The sequence below is a fragment of the Dendropsophus ebraccatus genome, chromosome 3, assembly GCF_027789765.1.
Source record: "Dendropsophus ebraccatus isolate aDenEbr1 chromosome 3, aDenEbr1.pat, whole genome shotgun sequence".
Taxonomy (NCBI): domain Eukaryota; kingdom Metazoa; phylum Chordata; class Amphibia; order Anura; family Hylidae; genus Dendropsophus; species Dendropsophus ebraccatus.
In genome coordinates, this window is record NC_091456.1 from 190,516,851 (window position 1) to 190,538,394 (window position 21,544).

Below are 21,544 nucleotides of genomic sequence, written 5' to 3' on the forward strand. Positions count from 1 at the left end.
CGCCAAAAAATCCCAAAGTGCAAAATTGCGCATTTTTGGTCCAGAAAAAATGTAATATAAAGCGATCAAAAGGTCGTATATGCGCAATCAAGGTACCTATAGAAAGAACGCATCATGGCGCAAAAAATGGCACCTGACACAGCCCCATAGACCAAAGGATAAAAGCGCTATAAGCCTGGGAATGGAGCGATTTTAAGGAACGTATATTTGTTAACAATGGTTTTAATTTTTTACAGGCCATCAGATACAATAAAAGTTATACATGTTACATGTCGTTTTAATCATAATGACTTGAGAAACATATATAACACCTAAGTTTTTCCATAGGACACACGGCGTAAAAATGAAGCCCCCCCCCCAAAGAAAAATAATTGCGTTTTTTTTTTCAATTTCACTGCGCATATAATTTTTTTCTGGTTTCGCAGCATATTTTATGGAAAAATTCAGCCTGTCATTGCGAAGTACAATTAGTGACGCAAAAAATAAGGGCTCATGTGGGACTGTAGGTGTAAAATGCAAGTGCTATGGCCTTTTAAACACATGGAGGAAAAAACGAAAACGCAAAAACGAAAGTTAGCATGGTCCTTAAAGGGTTAACTACTAAGGACGTCATCTCCCCGGCCTCCAGCTTCTAGATTCTTCTCCCTGACACTTCCTGTGGATGGGAACAGATCTGATCATTCTTATTATGTTACATAAAAAAGAGTAACTTTCCATGTCTGCAATATGTTTAAGCTTCTATTACTGGGAAATAAGAGAAATGGTGTTTTCTCCTTTGCAGATGATTCTACCAGGAGCTCAGGGGGACATCAGATCTCCTCAGAGGATCATATCACACAAGATACATATGAGGAGCCGTCCACTATCCCAGATACACCCTCAGCCCCTCACAGCAAAGATCTCTCATCTCATCCTGTTATACAAGTCCCATCTTCTGCTCCATCACAGCAAGCTGACATTTACAGAGAAGACCATGAACATCAAAGAGCAAATACAGGAAAGCCTCCGTTTTCATATTTACAACGTGAAAAATATTTTACAGGGCAGAAGGCAGTTTCATGTTCAGAATGTGGGAAATGTTTTAATCAAAAATCAGATCTTGTTAAGCATAGGAGAACTCACACAGGGGAGAAGCCATTTTCATGTTCAGAATGTGGGAAATGTTTTAAACATAAATCAAATCTTGTTAAGCATCAGATAACTCACACAGGGGAGAAACCATTTTCATGTTCAGAATGTGGGAAATGTTTTAATCATAACTCAAATCTTGTCAAACATCAGAGAACTCACACAGGGGAGAAGCCATTTTCATGTTCAGAATGTGGGAAATGTTTTAATCAGAAATCAGATCTTGTTAAGCATCAGAGAACTCACAAAGGGGAGAAACCATTTTCATGTTCAGAATGTGGCAAATGTTTTACTCTTAAATCAAATCTTGTTAAACATCAGAGAACTCACACAGGGGAGAAGCCATTTTCATGTTCAGAATGTGGAAAATGTTTTAATCAGAAATCAAACCTTGTTAAGCATCAGATAACTCACAGAGGGGAGAAACCATTTTCATGTTCAGAATGTGGGAAATGTTTTACTCTTAAAGCAAATCTTGTTAAACATCAGAGAGCTCACACAGGGGAGAAGCCATTTTCATGTTCGGAATGTCGGAAATGTTTTAATCAGAAATCAATTCTTGTTGAGCATCTGAGAATTCACACTGGAGAGAAACCATTTTCATGTTCAGAATGTGGCAAATATTTTGCTCGGAAATCAGATCTTAATAAGCATCAGAGAATTCACACAGGGGTGAAGCCATTTTCATGTTCAGAATGTGGGAAATGTTTTAATCAGAAAGTAGCTCTTGCTAGGCATCAGAGAACTCACACAGGGGAGAAGCCATTTTCATGTTCGGAATGTGAGAAATGTTTTTATCAGAAAGCAGACCTTGTTACGCATCGAAAAAGTCACGCGAGAAAGGCCATTTTCATGTTCTGAAAGTGGGAAGTGTTTGGCTCATCAATGAATTCTTGTTGACCATCACAAAACTCTTTCAGACGAGAAGCCATTTTCACGTTCGGAATGAGGTAAATGAATATAAAGAATTCTAAATGATTATGGAGGAAAATTCACAATTTATAGTAAAATAGTTCTGTGTATAGTATTAGTAACTGTACTCACTGCACTTACTGACAGCAGCTCCCTGTGTACCCCATAGAGCTATAATCAGGCTCCCCTCCTCCAGGCTGTGCCGTCCTGCTCTGTGGTGATTCTGTCCATAAGATGGCCGTGCCCATGCCCCTCCCCAGTGTCCTTCATAGGTATATATAATTAACAGGATCAAGGAACAGCGCTCATCCAAAAAATATAAAAATATCCAAGAGATAATTACTCACTGGGTGATAGTGGGTGGTTGCTTAAACCCCCACTTCTCCTTAGAGCCACGATTGCACACAACTATTGGTTCTTCACACCAGTAATATCCAAAAGGAGAGCAAGTGTATCCATCCACCCAATCCGATCCAAAATATAGACGTTGGGAACTCACAGGAAAGTTAATAAGCAAAACACAGGATCGCGCTCAGAACAAATAGTGGAGGATATAGGTGATCCAAACAATAATTTCACAGGTTACTTACTCCACTTGGGGGACAGACATACCCATATATCAATGTCCCCCTCCAGGTTAGCGTATAATAAACTCGTGCACCGATGGGACTGTGCATTAAAATTCCAAGCAACGCGTTTCGGTGATAGCATTCACCTTTATCAAGCCTATATAAAGTATGCAAAGATCACCATTATATATACATGAACTCCATATTCCGTGCTTCCTCTCTTCCGGGCTGCCGACCACCACACAGGATGTGGTGTCACACTGCATCACCCACATATGCATGTCACCGACACAGCGCCCCGTACCACTGCCTACGCATGCTTTCCACCATGGAACGTATACCAAGAATAAATGCAGAGGGCGGCACAGACTAATGTATGCGTTCCAGCTTGGAACGCATATGAACAAACCATAATATAATAGTGATGATACAATTAGTTTTATCTAACGATCTAGGTGGTTACAACTTAGGGTGCGTTTACACAGACAGATTTATCTGACAGATTTTGGAAGCCAAAGCCAGGAATGGATTTGAAAAGAGGAGAAATCCCAATCTTTCCTTTATGACCTGTTCTCTGTTTATAGTCTGTTCATGGCTTTGGCTTCAAAAATCTGTCAGATATAAAACGCACCATTACTCTAACATTGCTTATATCTAGTGATTTTTAAGAGATGATAACAATTAATAAACAAATATATTATGCACACACAAAAATATATAAGCAATGAATATAAAAAAATATATATAAGCATAGGCATATATAGGCTTTAATGGGCCACAATTAACACATTTAGGACACTATAAGACACAGAGGATGGAAGTAATAGAGAGGAGCAGCTGGAGAAGAAAGAGGATAGAAGTGAGAAGTGTTGTGTGCAGGAGATGGTGTCATACTACCTGCTGGACCTTTATTCCATTCATCATATCCAAACAGTGACTACAAACATAAGGGAACAATCCTAAAGCCTGGATAAAAAAGAAAAATAATTCTATCAACATACACTGCTCAAAAAACATAAAGGGAACCCTCAGATAGGGCTGGGCGATTAATCAAATTAATTTGATTAATTTGCCCACAATGTTAGAATCGATTAGATTCTTTATGAAATCGGGCGGGGTGATACACGAGCGGGCGGACAGTCTGGAGAGGGGCGGTATGGGGCTGGCGAGCGCTACGGTGAGGTGCAGGGTGGGTCGGCAGTCCGGAGAGGGGAGGTGTGGGTGGTGTGAGACAGTCGGGCAGGCAGGCAGTATGGGGCTGGCGAGTGCTGGAGGCGAGGTGCAGGGCAGGTAGTCTGGAGTGATGCGGAGTGGGTGGCCTCCAGCACAGTGTTTCCCTGTCAGCCACACTCAGAGCTCCCCGGCCTCTGGAGGAGACAGCAGGGACTGCAGGGTGATAGTGTTGCTGCAGGTCCTAGAGCTGTACAGCGGGGTCGGATCCCGCTGTACAGCTCCAGGAATCACCCTATTCTGCAGTCCCTGCTGCCCCTTCCAGAGACCAGGGAGCCCTGACTGTAGCTGACAGGGGAGCGGGACGCTGTGTGCCGGGGTGAGAGGAGGAAGGGCTATGTGCACTACTGCCCAAGTCATCTCCAGTCCCCCCAGTCATCTCCAGCTGCCCCAGTCCCCCTCAGTCATCTTAAGCTGCCCCAGTCCCCCTCAGTCATCTTCAGCTGCCCCAGTCCCCCTCAGTCATCTCCAGTCCCGTCAGTCACCCCAGCTGCCTCAGTCCCCCTCTATCATCCCCAGCTCTCCCTCAGTCATCTCCAGTCACCCCAGCTGCCCCAGTCCCCCTCTGTCATCCCCAGCTCTCCCTCAGTCACCACCAGTCACAGATGAGCACTGTTACACTGGGAAGCAATACAGTTGTTGTCTCAAACGTCATTAAAATAGTATCTGACATTGCAATAAAATTTTCTGTTTATTTAGCAAAATTAAAATAAAAAAAAAAAATCAAGATTTAAATCGAAAATCTAAATCTAAATTTCTAAAAATAAATATAGAGATTTTATTTTTTGGCCATATTGCCCAGCCCTACCCTCAGATAACCCCTCCTCGATCTGAGTGAATGAAATCTTCTCAGTGATACTTTGTTCTGTACAAAGCTGAATGTGCTGACAACAAAATCCCACAAACATTATGACTGGAAATCCCATGTATTACCCAATGGCGGCCTGGATTACAGTGGAAAAACGCCCTCCAGGCTGATCCAACTTTACTGTAATGTCTTTAACCCCTTAAGGACCGGGCCAATTTCCATTTTGCACTTTAATTTTTTCCTCATTGTGCTTATAAAGCCATAGCGCTTGTATTTTTTCATCTAGAGACCAACATGGGCCTCTTATTTTTTTGCGCCGCTTATTGTACTTTATAATTACAGCCTTAATTTTTGCATAAAGTACACTGCGAAACCAGAAAAAATTATTATTATTTGGGGAGGCCGGGGGCGGCCATCTTGATGACGTCACAGTGGTGCGTTCCAACGCTGGAACGCAAGGGACGTAATCAAGATGGCGTCCGGCTTTACTGCACCGCTACAGAGGAGTGGGTAAAGTATAAGATACAGACTGCAAAGGCAGTCTGTATCTTCATGAAGTTTATTTCTGAAGATACAGACTGCCTGTGCAGTCTGTATCTTATACTTTACCCACTCCTCTGTAGCGGTGTAGTAAAGCCGGGCGCCATCTTGATTACGTCCCTTGCGTTCCAGCGCTGGAACGCACCACTGACGTCATCAAGATGGCCGCCCCCGGCCTTACTGCTCCGCTCCGCTATACAGCTATAGGTAAAAGAATAAGATACAGACTGCACAGGCAGTCTGTATCTTCAGGAATAGACTAATAGGCCCAGTTAGGATATTCATACACAGCGATCTCGCGCTGTATAGCGCGGGATCACTGTGTACTTACAGAGCGGTGGCAAAGGCTCATGGGAGCCCTTCCTGCCGCTCGGCATGCCGGGAGCTTCCTGTCGCGCGCCGGCTCTTTTCAAAAGAGCCGGCGCGAGACACGAAAAGAAAATAGGTATATTGCGAAAACGCGGCCCTAAAAGTAATTAATTCAAATTACAAATATTAATAAAATAACAATTTTAATCTAATTATCGAAAAAAAAAAAATTTAATTTCCGCCCATGATTGGTTCTCTTTAAAGAAATAAATGTTCTTTAAAATTGCTCTATGACCATCAGGAAACTCAATGTGCATCGCCGGGACTTCTGGCACAGGGAGCGCATGTTAGAGATGCTCCCTAAAGAGAAGAGAGTGGCGACGGGGGAACAAGGGGGATAACGGGGGTATGTATAAGGGGGCCATCTATAAGGGGGATAACTGGGGGGCATGTATAAGGAGATAACAGAGGGGTATATATAAGGGGGCCATTTATTAAGAGGATAATGGGGGTATGTATAAGGGCCATTTATAAGGGGGATAATATTGGGGCATCTATAAGGGGGATAACGGGGCATGTATTAGGGGGAATATATAGGAGGACCATTTTTAAGGGGATAATGGGGGGCATGTATAAGGGGCATTGTTAGGGAGACCATCTATAAGGGGGATAATAGGGGGGGCTTATATTGACAGTTAAAATGAGTTAATGCAGCAAGTCAATATTTGCAGTGTTGACCCTTCTTCTTCAGGACCTCTGCAATTCTCCCTGGCATGCTCTCAATCAACTTCTAGACCAAATCCTGACTGATAGCCGTCCATTCTTGCACAATCAGTGCTTGCATTTTGTCAGAATTTGTTGGTTTTTGTTTGTCCACCCGTCTCTCGATGATTGACCACAAGTTCTCAATGGGATTAAGATCTGGGGAGTTTCCAGGCCATGGACCCAAAATCTCTGTTTTGTTCCCTGAGCCATTTAGTTATCACCTTTGCTTTATGGCAAGGTGCTCCATCATGCTAAAAAAGGCATTGTTGATCGCCAAACTGCTCTTGGACTGTTGGGAGAAGTTGCTCTTGGAGGACATTCTGGCACCATTCTTTATTCATGGCTGTGTTTTTAGGCAAGACTGTGAGAGAGACGATTCCATTGGCTGAGAAGCAACCCCACACATGAATGGTTTCAGGATACTTTACAGTTGGCATGACACAAGACTGGTGGTAGCGCTCACCTCGTTTTCTCCGAATAAGCTGTTTTCCAGAATTCCAGAAAAAAGGGGATTCATCAGAGAAAATGACTTTACTCCAGTCCTCAGCAGTCCACTCCCTGTACCTTTTGCAGAATATCAGTCTGTCCTTGATGTTTTTTCTGGAGAGAAGTGGCTTCTTTGCTGGCCTCCTTGAGACCGGGCCTTGCTCCAAGAGTCTCCACCTCACAGTGCGTGCAGATGCACTCACACCTGCTTGCTGCCATTCCTGAGCAAGCTCTGCACTGCTGGTAGCCCGATCCGGCAGCTGAAACACTTTTAAGAGACGGTCCTGGCGCTTGCTGGTCTTTCTTGGGCGCCCTGGAGACTTTTTGGCAACAATGGAACCTCTCTCCTTAAAGTTCTTGATGATGCAATAGATTGTTGACTGAGGTGCAATCTTTCTAGCTGCGATACTTTTCCCTATTAGGCCATTTTTGTGCAGTGCAATGATGACTGCACGTGTTTCTTTAGAGATAACCATGGTTATCAGAAGAGAAACAATGATGCCAAGCACCAGCCTCCTTTTAAAGTGTCCAGTGGTGTCATTCTTACTTAATCATGAAAGATTGATCTCCAGCCCTGTCCTCATCAACACCCACACCTGTGTTAATGGAGCAAATACTGAAACTATGTTAGCTGGTTCTTTTAAGGTAGGGCTGTAATGATGTTGAAATGTGTTTTGGGGGATAAAGTTCATTTTCTAGGCAAATATTGACATTGCAAGTAATTGCTGTTAAGCTGATCACTCTTTATAACATTCTGGATTTTATGCAAATTGCCATTTTAAAAACTAAAGCAGTAGACTTTGTAAAAGTAAATATTTGTAACATTCTCAAAACTTTTGGCCATTACTGTATGTGGTGGAATTATTTGTTACTTGTTATCTGGTACTGTGTTTTATTGGATTTAGTATACTTTTGGTCAGTAACAATATGGTGGTGATGGTAGTGGTTGTGGTGTGGCAGTAATATTTCCCCCTTGTATACTCGTAATATTGGTCACAGTATACAGGATTTGGTCAGTAAACGTATGGCGGTAATATGTGTGTGAGGATATTTGCTCTTTATATACTGGTGTTATTGGTAGCTGTATGACCTATGTATATAAGTATACAGTGTTATCATGCAAAGAAAATTGTCTTATAGCCCGATTACACCGGCCAATTATCGGTAACAAGTGCACCTAGGAAACCTATTCAGCCAATGATCGGCCCATGTGAAAGTGCCAGAGATCAGCTGACAAACAAGCAAATGCCCGATAGTCGGCTGATTTGATCTTTTGTGCGGCTGTAAAAATCATTGCTGTCGGCCGCACATCTCATGCCCTGCTGATTAGCAATGGTTTGCAACCCTACACTGCCCCATATCTCCCTGTATAAACAGTATGGTGGCTGAAGGGTGGGCCCCAAGAATGATTTCCCCTGGTGGGCCCAAGGCACTCGAGTCCAACACTGCTTCGATCTTCCAGTGACCTCTTTTTGTGCTCCTCCCTTGTTCGTACCTCACACAACCGCATCCAAGACAGGTGGGTGAGAGCTGGATGTGTCGGAGTAGTGAGTTCCAGAGCATGGGGGAGGCTTGGTCTAAGGGTCCATTTACACAGAAAGATTATCTCCCAAAGATTTGAAGCCAAAGCCAGGAATGGCTTTAAAAAGAGGAGAATTCTCAGGCTTTCATTATGACCTGATCTCAGTTTATAGTCTGTTTCTGGCTTTGGCTTCAAATCGTTGGCAGATAATCTTTCTGTGTAAATGGACCCTTAGACCAAGCCTCCCCCATGCTCTGGATCTCACTACTCCGACACATCCGGCTCTCACCCACCTGTCTGTCCTTCAAAGTAACCTAAAACCCCATCTCTTCAAACTAGGCTACAACCTATAACAATTCTGCATCACACTTGATTGGCTGCACTTTACCTCCTGTTTCTCTCCCAGTATCCTATAGATTGTAAGCCCTTGCGGGCAGGCTCCTCTTCCCATGTGTACCAATCTGCCATTTGCCTTCATGTAATGTGTTTTTGATCTTGTAATGTTCCTGTTTGTTATCCGCTATCACTTGTATAGAATTAAGGGCGCTTTATAGATAAATAATAATATTAATACAGTGGCGTAGCTACCATAGAGGCAGGGTAGGCAGTTGCTATGGGGCCGTGCAGGAGGGGGGCCCAGGGGAGAAGGTAAGAGCATGTGTCCTTCTGCTTAACCCCTTATGTACTGCAGTGTGTAATTGACCCAATGTTTACTTACATGCTGCAACACAAAAAAAGGTTAACAAGCAGAAGACAGAGATCTCTGCTTCGCTGCACTGATAACCTCTGACCTCTGTTCTCCAGCTGGCAATCAAGTAGGAAAGGAAAATGTGCAGAGCTCCTTACAGAGGTCATCAATTATCAGTGCACCGGCAATAAAGCATATATTGCTTTGTGTTGTGCGTAGGCAAGGGGGGCCCCTTAAAATTTTTTAGCTATGGGGCCCTGTGAATCCTAGCTACGCCCCTGTATTAATATCACCTCAGGCAGCAGTAATAGAGAAGCCCCAGGAGGAACTACAAGTACCATCATCACCAAACACCTAGGTGCAGTCCATTTACCTCAGGAGGCGGGAGAGAGTTCAGTGAATTACGGCCGCAGAAAGACCTGTCAGTTCACAAAGTGAAGCGAGCGGCTCCGGCCGCTCACTTCACTGTGCGCTATGGGAAGCTCTGATGCGGGCGCGTGCTGATGCGCCCGCATCAGAGCTCCGCGGCCGGAAAGATCACGGAATGGCCGGTTGTTCACGTAGTGTGAACATAGCCCTACTGTGTACACATACAGCTCAGCTACATGTACATTACACATATACAGCTCTAGGCTATGTTCACACTACATAAAACTACGGCCGTAGTTCTCGCCGTTCTTACTTTCAATGGGATCCCGGCCGGAGCGTACACACATCGTATACGCTCCGGTCAGGATCTATGCGGCGCCACATAGAACTGACAGGTCAGTTTTCTGCGGCCGGAATGCAGTGAATTCCGGCCGCAGAAAGACCTATCAGTTCACACAGTGAAGCGAGCGGCTCCAGACGCTTGCTTCACTGTGGGCTATGGGAAGCTCTGATGCGGCCGGTACTTAAGATGATCCGGCCAGAGACCGGCCATTTCGTGACCTGGCCGGAGTCACGGAACGGCCGCTCTCATTCATAGTGTGAACATAGCTCTACTGTGTACATATACAGCTCAGCTACATGTACATTACACACATACAGCTCAGCTACACATACATCACACATATACAGCTCAGCTACATGTACATTACACATATACAGCTCTAGGCTGGGTTCACACTACGTATATTTCAGTCAGTATTGTGTACCTCATATTGCAACCGAAACCAGGAGTGGATTAAAAACACAGAAAGGATCTGTTCACATAATGTTGTAATTGAGTGGATGGCCGCCATATAACAATAAATAACGGCCATTATTTCAATATAACAGCCGTTGTTTTAAAATAACAGCTACATGTAAATTACACACATACAGCTCAGCTACATGTACATTACACATATACAGCTCAGCTACATGTACATTACACATATACAGCTCAGCTACATGTACATTACACATATACAGCTCTACTGTGTACACATATACAGCTCAGCTACATGTACATTACACATATACAGCTCAGCTACATGTACATTACACATATACAGCTCAGCTACATGTACATTACACACATACAGCTCAGCTACATGTACATTACACACATACAGCTCAGATACATGTACGTTACACATATACAGCTCTACTGTGTATATATAGGGGGAGATTTATCAACCTGGAGTAAAGTAGAATTGGTCCAGATGCCTCTAGCAACCAATTAGATTCCACTCTTCATTCCTTACAGATTCCTTGGAAAAATGAAGGGTGGAATCTGATTGGTTGCTAGGAGCAACTGAGCCAGTTCCACTTTACTCCAGGTTGATAAATCTCTCCCATAGTGTACAGGACGGTTTATATCCCTGGGGTTGAGCAGTGTATGGATCCTGTATTATACTGACATAGATTTATTAATATATTGATTATCCTTTATTATATTACAGAGAGGAGCCATGCTGGAGATGGGACATCTTTATTATTCACACAGACCAGAGCAGGGAGTTCCCATAGCAACACCAGCTGCCTCCTTAGTGTACTACACTAGCTAGGAGAAAGGCCCAGAAAGAGGGCGGAGCTATTCTACTGAGCTCCCCTTAAGAGGCATTTGTGACAGGAATTCCCTGGTTAGTGGAGCACAGCTGTGGTAGGAGAAACAGCCTGTGAGGAGATTCAATGGAGTCAGCACCACAACTAATGGAGATCCATTATCACCTCAGGCAGCAGTAATAGAGAAGCCCCAGGAAGAACAACAAGTACCAGCATCACCACACACCTAGGTACAGTCCCCTCTATAACCTCTGTGGCCGTATTTACCTCAGGAAGAGGGAGAGAGATATTACCACTCGGCCTGTGATAGGATAGATCTTCATTTATTCATCATAACATCCATCCTCCCCGATATCCCCTCACTCCAGACTGCTACATATATATATACAGCTCAGCTACATGTACATTACACATATACAGCTCAGCTACATGTACATTACACATATACAGCTCAGCTACATGTACATTACACACATATACAGCTCAGCTACATGTACATTACACACATACAGCTCAGCTACATGTACATTACACATATACAGCTCAGCTACATGTACATTACACATATACAGCTCAGCTACATGTACATTACACACATATACAGCTCAGCTACATGTACATTACACATATACAGCTCAGCTACATGTACATTACACACATACAGCTCAGCTACATGTACATTACACACATACAGCTCAGCTACATGTACATTACACACATACAGCTCAGCTACATGTACATTACACACATACAGCTCAGCTACATGTACATTACACACATACAGCTCAGCTACATGTACATTACACACATACAGCTCAGCTACATGTACATTACACACATACAGCTCAGCTACATGTACATTACACACATACAGCTCAGCTACATGTACATTACACACATACAGCTCAGCTACATGTACATTACACACATACAGCTCAGCTACATGTACATTACACACATACAGCTCAGCTACATGTACATTACACACATACAGCTCAGCTACATGTACATTACACACATACAGCTCAGCTACATGTACATTACACACATACAGCTCAGCTACATGTACATTACACACATACAGCTCAGCTACATGTACATTACACACATACAGCTCAGCTACATGTACATTACACACATACAGCTCAGCTACATGTACATTACACATATATACAGCTCAGCTACATGTACATTACACATATATACAGCTCAGCTACATGTACATTACACACATACAGCTCAGCTACATGTACATTACACACATACAGCTCAGCTACATGTACATTACACACATACAGCTCAGCCACATGTACATTACACACATATACAGCTCAGCCACATGTACATTACACACATATACAGCTCAGCTACATGTACATTACACACATACAGCTCAGCTACATGTACATTACACACAGGGCTCTGCTGCAGGCATATATAACACACACATACACAGCTCTGCTCCACACACATCACACACAGACAGCTCTGCTGCATACACATCACTTCAGCTCATCCAGCACAGCAGAGTCCTGCATACACTGAGCAGCAGCCCCTGATCTTGTGACTCCTCCTCCATGTGACTGATCACATGACTGTGACATCATGGCAGGTCCTGAAAGCACACAGCTCCTGTACAGCTCTGCTCTGCAGGTAGCTTCCTGACTTATTAGCTGCTGCTGGACTGCTCCGACCCCTTGCCTCCTGAGCACTAATCACTGGAGAGGAGGAGGAGGGGCCAGACACAAGGTACTTGTGGAAATCCTTCCTGCCCCTCCCCCTCCTCCTCCTCCTGCTAGTGTGCTCTGCTGCTGCCGCCGCCGCTTCCTGGGATCTGCCCACTGGCTGCCAGACAGGTAGGAGATTTACAGTGTTCAGGGGTGAGGGGGCATCCAGCTGTGCTATGGGGGAGGGGGGCAGTATGGAGGGATCACATTGGATAATCCGTTTAAAGTGACTGTACCACCAGGCCCAGGCTGAAGCACTGGAGGCGGGCCGACCCACCCTTAGTGGGAGGAAACCCTAGCCCCTCTATGATAGGGTTCCATTGATTCTAATGGAGTCAGGTCATGGAAGGGCTGGGGTTTCCTCCCACTAAGAGTGGGTCAGCTGTCTCCAGTGCTTCAGCCTGGGCCTGGTGGTACAGTCACTTTAAACACAGTTAACCCACAATCCGGGCTTGTAATAGTTGTACACCCTCGCAGAAACCTCAACACTCAAACACTCTCTGACTCCCTTCTGCCTCTCTCCACCATACACTCTCTGAACGACACTGACACAGCCGCAACCTTCTACAATTCCACAATAACCTCAGCCCTCGACTCGTTGCCCCTCTCACGAAAAAGAAAACACGAAGCACGAACAGACAGCCCTGGCACACCGACCTAACCAAACAACTAAGGCGAGTGTCCAGAGCTGCTGAACGGCGCTGGAAGAAGACTGACTCTGAGGAACACTTCCAAACATACAGGAGAGCACTCCTTGAGTTCAAATCTGCCCTCACCTCTGCTAAACAGGACTACTTTTCTTCCGTCATATCTTCCTTATCTCATAACCCTAGGCAACTGTTTAACACCTTCAACTCTCTTCTCCGCCCCCCACTGCCACCCCCCACATCTCTCATCTCTGCTGAGGACTTCGCCACATTCTTCAAGCAGAAAATCGATGACATCAGAGGAAGCTTCAACTCACAGTCCCCTCAGCCCCCCCTAATGCCTGTCTACTGCCTGTCCCCACTAACTCACCTCTCCACCATCACAGAAGAACATCTCTCCAAACTACTCTCCACATCGCACCTCACCACCTGCGCACTTGACCCTATTCCATCCCACCTTATCCCCAACCTCTCCTCAGCACTTGTCCCAGCACTTACCCATCTCTTCAATCTATCACTAACTTCTGGCATCTTCCCATCTCCATATAAACATGCAACCATCACACCCATCCTCAAAAAGCCATCTCGCTTCTCCCCTTTGCCTCAAAACTCCTGGAACAACATGTCTACCATGAACTTTCCTCACATTTTTCATCCAACTCGTTTTTTGACTCCCTGCAATCCGGTTTCCGCTCCCACCACTCCACAGAAACTGCCCTCACCAAAGTGGCTAATGACCTGCTGACTGCCAAAACCTCGCACCACTACTCTGTGCTCCTTCTCCTTGACCTATCTTCTGCCTTCGACACAGTTGACCATTTTCTCCTCTTACAAATCCTCTCATCCCTTGGTGTCACTAGCCTAGCTCTCTCCTGGATCTCCTCTTACCTCTCCAACCGCACTTTTAGTGTCTCCCACTCCCACACCACCTCCTCTCCTCGTCCCCTTACTGTTGGTGTTCCCCAAGGCTCTGTACTCGGGCCTCTTCTCTTCTCCATCTACACCTCTGGCCTGGGACATATCATAGAATCCCATGGCTTCAGGTACCATCTTTATGCCGATGACACTCAGATCTACCTCTCTGGTCCGGATGTCACCTCTTTGCTATCCAGGATTCCAGAGTGTCTATCGGCCATATCCTCCTTCTTCTCCTCCCGCTTTCTAAAACTCAACATGGACAAAACAGAACTTATCATCTTTCCCCCATCTCGCTCCACCCCGCCTTCTAATCTGTCAATCACTATCAATGGCTGTACTCTGTCCCCTGTCCCCCAAGTCCGCTGCCTTGGGGTCACCTTTGACTCTGCCCTGTCCTTTAAACGACATATTCAGGCCCTGACCACCTCCTGCCGCCTTCACCTCAAAAACATTTCCAGAATCCGCTCTTTCCTCACCCCTGACTCCACCAAACTGCTGGTCCATGCTCTCATTATCTCCCGCTTGGACTACTGTAACATCCTCCTCTCTGGCCTTCCAGCTAACTCCCTTGATCCCCTCCAGTCTATCCTTAACTCTGCTGCCCGACTAATCCACCTTTCCCCTCGCTTTGCCTCAGCCTCTCCCCTCTGCCAATCCCTTCACTGGCTCCCCATTGCCCAACGTATTGACTTTAAATTGTTGACCATGACATACAAGGCAATCCACAACCTGTCCCCTCCGTACATCTCTGACCTGATATCCCGCTACCGTCCCTCACGCAACCTTCGATCCTCCAGTGACCTCCGTCTCCGCTCCCCCCTTGTTCGTACCTCGCACAACCGCCTCCAAGACTTTGCCCGAGCCTCCCCCATACTCTGGAACTCGCTACCCCGACACATCCGTCTCTCATCCACCATCAAGTCCTTCAAAAGTAACCTGAAAACCCATCTCTTCAAACAAGGCTACAACCTACAATAACTCTGCATCACACTTGAATGGCTGCACTTTACCTCCTGTTTCTCTCCCTATACCCCATAGATTGTGAGCCCTCGCGGGCAGGGTCCTCTTCCCCCATGTACCAGTCTGTCTTTTGCCTTCATGTAATGTTTTCTGATCTTGTATTGTTCCTGCCTGTTGCCTATCTATTGTATAGCGCTCTGGAACTAAGGGCGCTTTATAAATAAATAATAATAATAATAAAAATAATACGAACAAAGTAGTATATTAGAAGATTGGGGAGGGAGGGGGAAGGGTAGTATTGTTGCCCGTAGGCAAGCAGGCAGTTAACGAAAATTCTAAAGAAAGAAAGAAACTTTGAGTCTTACTCAATATCATTAATGTTATATCCATGTTAACAGTACCTGAGTAATAAAGAAATAAGTAAACACGAAACCTGATGTGTGGGTGAGTCTCATTTGTATATGGCCAGGGTGTTACCGGTCAAGTCAAGGGGTATATTTATTGTGGATGTTCAATTTCTTAGTAGGTTTATTACCATGATCCCAGATAATAGAATTTTGGGGTTAGTGATGGAGAAAGGGATAGGGAAGTGAGAAGATAAGGTATATGTAATGGTCTGTCAGTAGAGATGAGCGAACCTGGAGCATGCTCGAATCGATCCGAACCCGAACTTTCGGCATTTGATTAGCGGTGGCTGCTGAAGTTGGATAAAGCCCTAAGGCTATGTGGAAAACATGGATATAGTCATTGGCTGTATCCATGTTTTCCAGACAACCTTAGAGCTTTATCCAAGTTCAGCAGCCGCCACTAATCAAATACCGAACGTTAAGGTTCGGATCGACTCGAACCCGAACCCGGTTCGCTCATCTCTATCTGTCAGCCATCTACATAGTATGGAGAGTTTCTCCATTCCCCCCCCATATATTGTTGAATGTTTTAATTTTCAATGATCCTCTAGCTATGATCTGTTCATATTTGTATGTGGTGTTTACCGCATTTACAAATTCTTGCACCGAAGGAATTTCTGATGTTTTCCAATAGCGCAGAAGTACAATATTTGCTTTTATAAATAGGTGGCAGGCTAGGACTCTCTGCGTCATTGGTAAGCTATCTATTGCTATAAACAGTAGTATTTTGTGTGGAGGAAATGTATGGCAGTTAGGTATAAGTTGGTTAAATATAGTTATACAATTATTCCAATAGTCTAGTATTTTGGGACAGGACCACAATATGTGAAGTAGTGTGGCTTTTTCTCCGCATGATCTTAAAAAACACTTAGATTGCCTAGGTATTAAATTAGCTTTAGAGATGAGCGAACCTTGAGCATGCTTGAGTCCATCTGAACCCTAGCATTCGGCATAGCGGGGGCTGCTGAAGTTGGCTAAAGCTCTTAAGCTGTCTGGAAAACATAAATACATTGATATTAGAGATGAGCGAACCGGGTTCGGGTTCGAGTCCATCCGAACCAGAACGTTCGGTATTTGATTAGCGGGGGCTGCTGAACTTGGATAAAGCTCTAAGGTTGTCTGGAAAACATGGATACAGCCAATGACTATATCCATGATTTCCACATAGCCTTAGGGCTTTATCCAAGTTCAGCAGCCACCGCTAATCAAATGCCGAAAGTTCGTGTTCGGGTGACTCGAGCATGCTCCAGGTTTGCTCATCTCTATGTTTTCCACATAGCCTTAGGGCTTTATCCAAGTTCAGTAGCCCCCGTTATGCCGAAAGCTCAGGTTCGGATAGACTCGAGCATGCTCGAGGTTCGCTCATCTATAATTGGCTTCCCCCCACTCACTCTTATTAAAGTTGAACTATGAGCCACTATTGGTAGAGGTTGATAGGGAGCCCCAGCATTTCTCCAAATCAGAAATTTCATGGATTTGACGAGTGTCTACATTAAAAATGTTTATACTTCCCAAGTTTCTGTATATATTCAGAACATGTCTAATAAGTGTACCAGCCAAACTCTTCACCAAGGCACAGAGACTGATAAATAAATTAATTTGGGCCAATAAAAGGCCCTGTATAGCTGCGAAATTTCTATGTAAGCACAGAGATGTAGGAGGCATGAGTATGCCAGACCTAAGAACATATTATATTGCTACATTAGTATCCTCATTAAGAAATTGGTGGAAGGTAAATGTCTCTTTGCCTTGGGTCCAAATTGAAAATTCAGATGTATTCCCCTATGATTTGAATCATGCCCTACTCCTGCCATTCTGGAAAGGCATTTCACTAAAATGCTCCAATCCACTAATCCTGGCATCTTATAATGCTTGGATATACTACCATAACCACACTAACTCTAACTAGTCTCTACTCCCTATCTCACTTTTAGAAGCTAGCATACCAAACCTATTGCTTAGTACTTGGAGCGAAAGGGGTATTGTCTCTGTAAGCCACTTATATAATGGGGAAACTCTGCTTTCGTTCCTAGAACCAGCAAACTGTATCCTATTCAGAAATCTGACTTTGGTAAATACCTACAAGTTAGACACTTTTTACAAAACATGCCACCATCCAAATTAGTAGTAGATGTAACTTCCTTTCTGTATTTACCCTCTACAAAGAAAGGCTTACGTCCAATATATGCCAAAATGAATACATACGATACCTTTCAAAAGACCCACCCTTTCCGATATTGGGAACAAGATTTACAAACTACCTTCACAGCCGAAGAATGGCAATCTGCATTTGGACTGATATATTACTCATTTAAATGTAGTACATACATGGAATCTGCATTAAAAAGTATTTTATGCTGGTACTATACTCCAGATAAATTGGCTTCTATCTACACTGATGCAAATGATAGATGTATCATCTACTTTCTATTCATCTCTACAGGATCCTCTGCTGATATCTTCTATATAAGAGACCGACCCATCAACCATGGAGAGAGACAGAGACAAGATGGCCGAGAAGATAATAACCCTCACCCTAAACATACTCTTCCTGCTTACTGGAGAGGTGAGGGATTCTGGGAGTGATGTCATCATGACATCATTCTTATCTATGGAATAACAGATGGATACGACTGGGGAGGTGAGGGATTCTGGGAGTGATGTCATCATGACATCATTATCTATGGAATAACAGATGGATAGGACTGGAGAGGTGAGGGATTCTGGGAGTGATGTCATCATGACATCATTCTTATCTATGGAATAACAGATGGATAGGACTGGAGAGGTGAGGGATTCTGGGAGTGATGTCATCATGACATCATTCTTATCTATGGAATAACAGATGGATAGGACTGGAGAGGTGAGGGATTCTGGGAGTGATGTCATCATAACATCATTCTTATCTATGGAATAACAGATGGATAGGACTGGAGAGGTGAGGGATTCTGGGAATGGATGGAGTGATAGTAATGTGTCTCTCCATACACAGGATTACACAGTAGTGAAGAAGTCCTCTAGTGGGCGCTGTGGGGCCTTTGTGTATAAAGTATGGGGAAGAACCCTGAGCCCAATCCCGGGGCCCCTAAAACATGAGGAAAAGGATGAAGAGAAGATCCTAGAGGCCACCAACAAGATGGTGGAGCTGCTGACTGGAGAGGTGAGACTGGGGCTGCTGGGACATTATACAGTAACACCACTGGGGGGGTTGGGGGGGATGACTGTGTGATCATTGTGTGTGTCAGGTTCCTTTAAGGTGTCAGGACGTGGCGGTCTATTTCTCCATGGAGGAGTGGGAGTATGTAGAAGCACACAAGGATCAGTACAAGGATGTGATGCTGGAGGATCAGCAGCCCCTCCCATCAGCAGGTAATAGACAGGACTATATACACACCTCCTCTCTGTATTATCTGGATGGAAAGAATGAATTCAGTCTCTGCATGTGTGCCCTCCAGTCAGATCCAGTAAGAGAACAGCACCAGAGAGATGTCCCCGTCCTCTTCTCCCACAGGATCAGGATCAGGTAGATGGAGATGTTCCCTATGATCTGTACATCCCACCTGACTTCTCCTACTGTCTGATAACTTTTACAATATTTCTCTCACATCTTATGAATCAGGGGAAAGATCTAATTGAGATCAATGCTCCAGATATGACCGTAAAGAAAGAAGAAGAGGAGACAGATGACAGCAGTGATGAGCAGTATAAGGAGGAAATCACTAGAGGGAAGGATCTGAATTCTATTAATGCTACAAATATGATGATCAAAGAAGAAGAGGGGACATACATGAGCGGTGATGAGCAGTATAAGGAGGAAGTTACTAGAGGGAATAATCTGAACTGTTTTAATGTCACAGACATAAGTGTAAAAGAAGAGGCAGAAGAAGGGACAGATGACAGCAGTGATGAGCAGTATAAGGAGAACATCACTACAGGTAACCGCCCAGGTGAGTAGTGACCACTAAATGCAGAGAACAGTCACACATTCTCCTCAGTCACCGGCTGTAACTATTCTGTGTGGAATATTATAAGCTCCGTGTCCTGTCAGTTTTCCAGCTATATAATCATTCAGCCTAAATTCTAATATACAGCACAGTCCCAGGGGACAATATATCACTATCAGTCTCCTGTTGCTGCATCTATAGTGACTGTCCTCATCTTACAGCGTACCTGTTGGGATTTTTTTAAACTCATTTTATTGACAAGTAAAGTCAGAAATAATAAAGCATACAGTACAGTAAACATCTCAAGGTGATTCCAACGTGGCATATAGCATCAGTGGTACAAATTCTAGATATGTTTTTCAAACCACAACCAAGTTACAATAACACAGTATAAATTGTACAACAGTAAGCTGCTCCTCACTCCAACAGTGCAGGCCGGCATATACATTTTTTTTTCACACTGCGTTTTTCCAATCCATTTTTTGCAAATAGTGATTAAAAACGGATGAATTTGTGTGCATCCGTGTTGATCCGTTTTTCCATTGACTTATATTATAAAAAAAAACTGATCAAAACAGATCCGTTTTTTTTTTTTGACTGACACAAAAACGTAGCTGACACTACTTTTGTGTTCGTTAAAAAAAACGGATCCGTTTTTTTAATTTTTTTATAATGGAAGTCAGTGGAAAAACGGATCAAAACGGATGCACACGAATGCATCCATTTTTTTGCAAAAAAAAAGGATGAAAAAAAAAATTGCAAAAATGCAGTGTGATTGGATGATGCAATATACCAGTTGATGATGCAATACTAATGATTCAAACTTTTCCCAGTATTGTATCACAGGCTGAGAGAAATATAGAAAGTACATCTATATCTTGAAAATTTGAGACAATTTCAAAATTTGAACATCAAAATTAGTTAAGATCAACTGTTTTCATGTCGGAACCTTTTTGGCTGTTGACCAGTGTAATCAGAGTAAACCAACCTGCCTATAGATGGTCCTACAAGTTTAATTGCGCTGCCAGGGAATCCCTGAGAGTCCTAAATGTGGACGTGGAGTACGCTGCTAGTGGGCAATCACCCTCACACTTTCCTGAATTTGTTGGGATTACCCCTTTTCGTAAACACCACTTCCTCAAAGGGTATTACGGAATTAACTAGTTTTTTCCATTTGGTCAGAGTTGGAGGACGAGGGTCCATCCACCTCAATGCGGTTACCTTTCTAGCTAGAAAAAGCGATTCCTTTATAAATACACGGTCATGATGTGTCCATTCCTCTTTAGAAACTATTCCAAAGAGACAAATAAGTGGGTGTGGCAATAAAGGTCTCCCCAAGACTTCATGTAGCATTTGTAGTACCTCCTGCCAGTAGGTGTGGATGTACGGACACTGCCATATTAGGTGCCAAAAATCTGCTCTCTGTGTATGGCACCGGTGGCACTCGTCTGTGGCTATTCTACCCATACGTTGAAATCTAATGGGCGGTTGATAACAGCTGTAGATGATAAACCATTGAGTTATTTTATTGTTGGCCGCTGGGGACACCTGAGTGTGCGACTCTAGCCAATCCTCAGTGGTCATAGAAGGGATGCTCCTTTTCCAGTACTGTTCCGCTGGCAGGGGAGTGCTAGATATTTTAAGTGTGATAAGGTGGGTGTACAGTGCTGAGACTAAGGGCCCTATTCCACCAGACGATTATCGTTCGCATAATCATTAACTATCTCAAACGACCACTATTGCAAAAGACCTGAAAGCGTTTACTCATTTCCATGGAACGATTTGCGATTGTTTCTTCTTCGCTATTGCGTTCAGATTTACTGCGAACGACCGAATGACGTCTTATTCAATGCGAACGTTTTGCGAACGAGCAACGATAAAAATAGGTCCAGGTCTTATAAAGCGATCAACAATTTCTCGTTCGGTCGTTAATCGTTAACTGCATTTCAACGGAACGATTATCGTTTAGATTCGAACGATTTAATGATAATCTGAATGATAATCGTCCGGTGG

The 21,544-nt window shown here is 44.0% G+C and overlaps 1 protein-coding gene across 1 annotated transcript in view; it reads left to right on the forward strand.

The window, feature by feature from the left end:
• The first annotated feature begins 647 nt into the window (after nt 1–647).
• LOC138786853 (oocyte zinc finger protein XlCOF7.1-like) overlaps nt 648–21,544 on the forward strand; it is a 28,232-nt gene continuing 7,335 nt past the window's right edge. Inside the window, exon 1 of the mRNA XM_069963924.1 lies at nt 648–1,971. Coding sequence (XP_069820025.1) covers nt 727–1,971 — 1,245 coding nt within the window. The 5' untranslated portion in view covers nt 648–726. The remainder of the gene's footprint in view (nt 1,972–21,544) is intronic.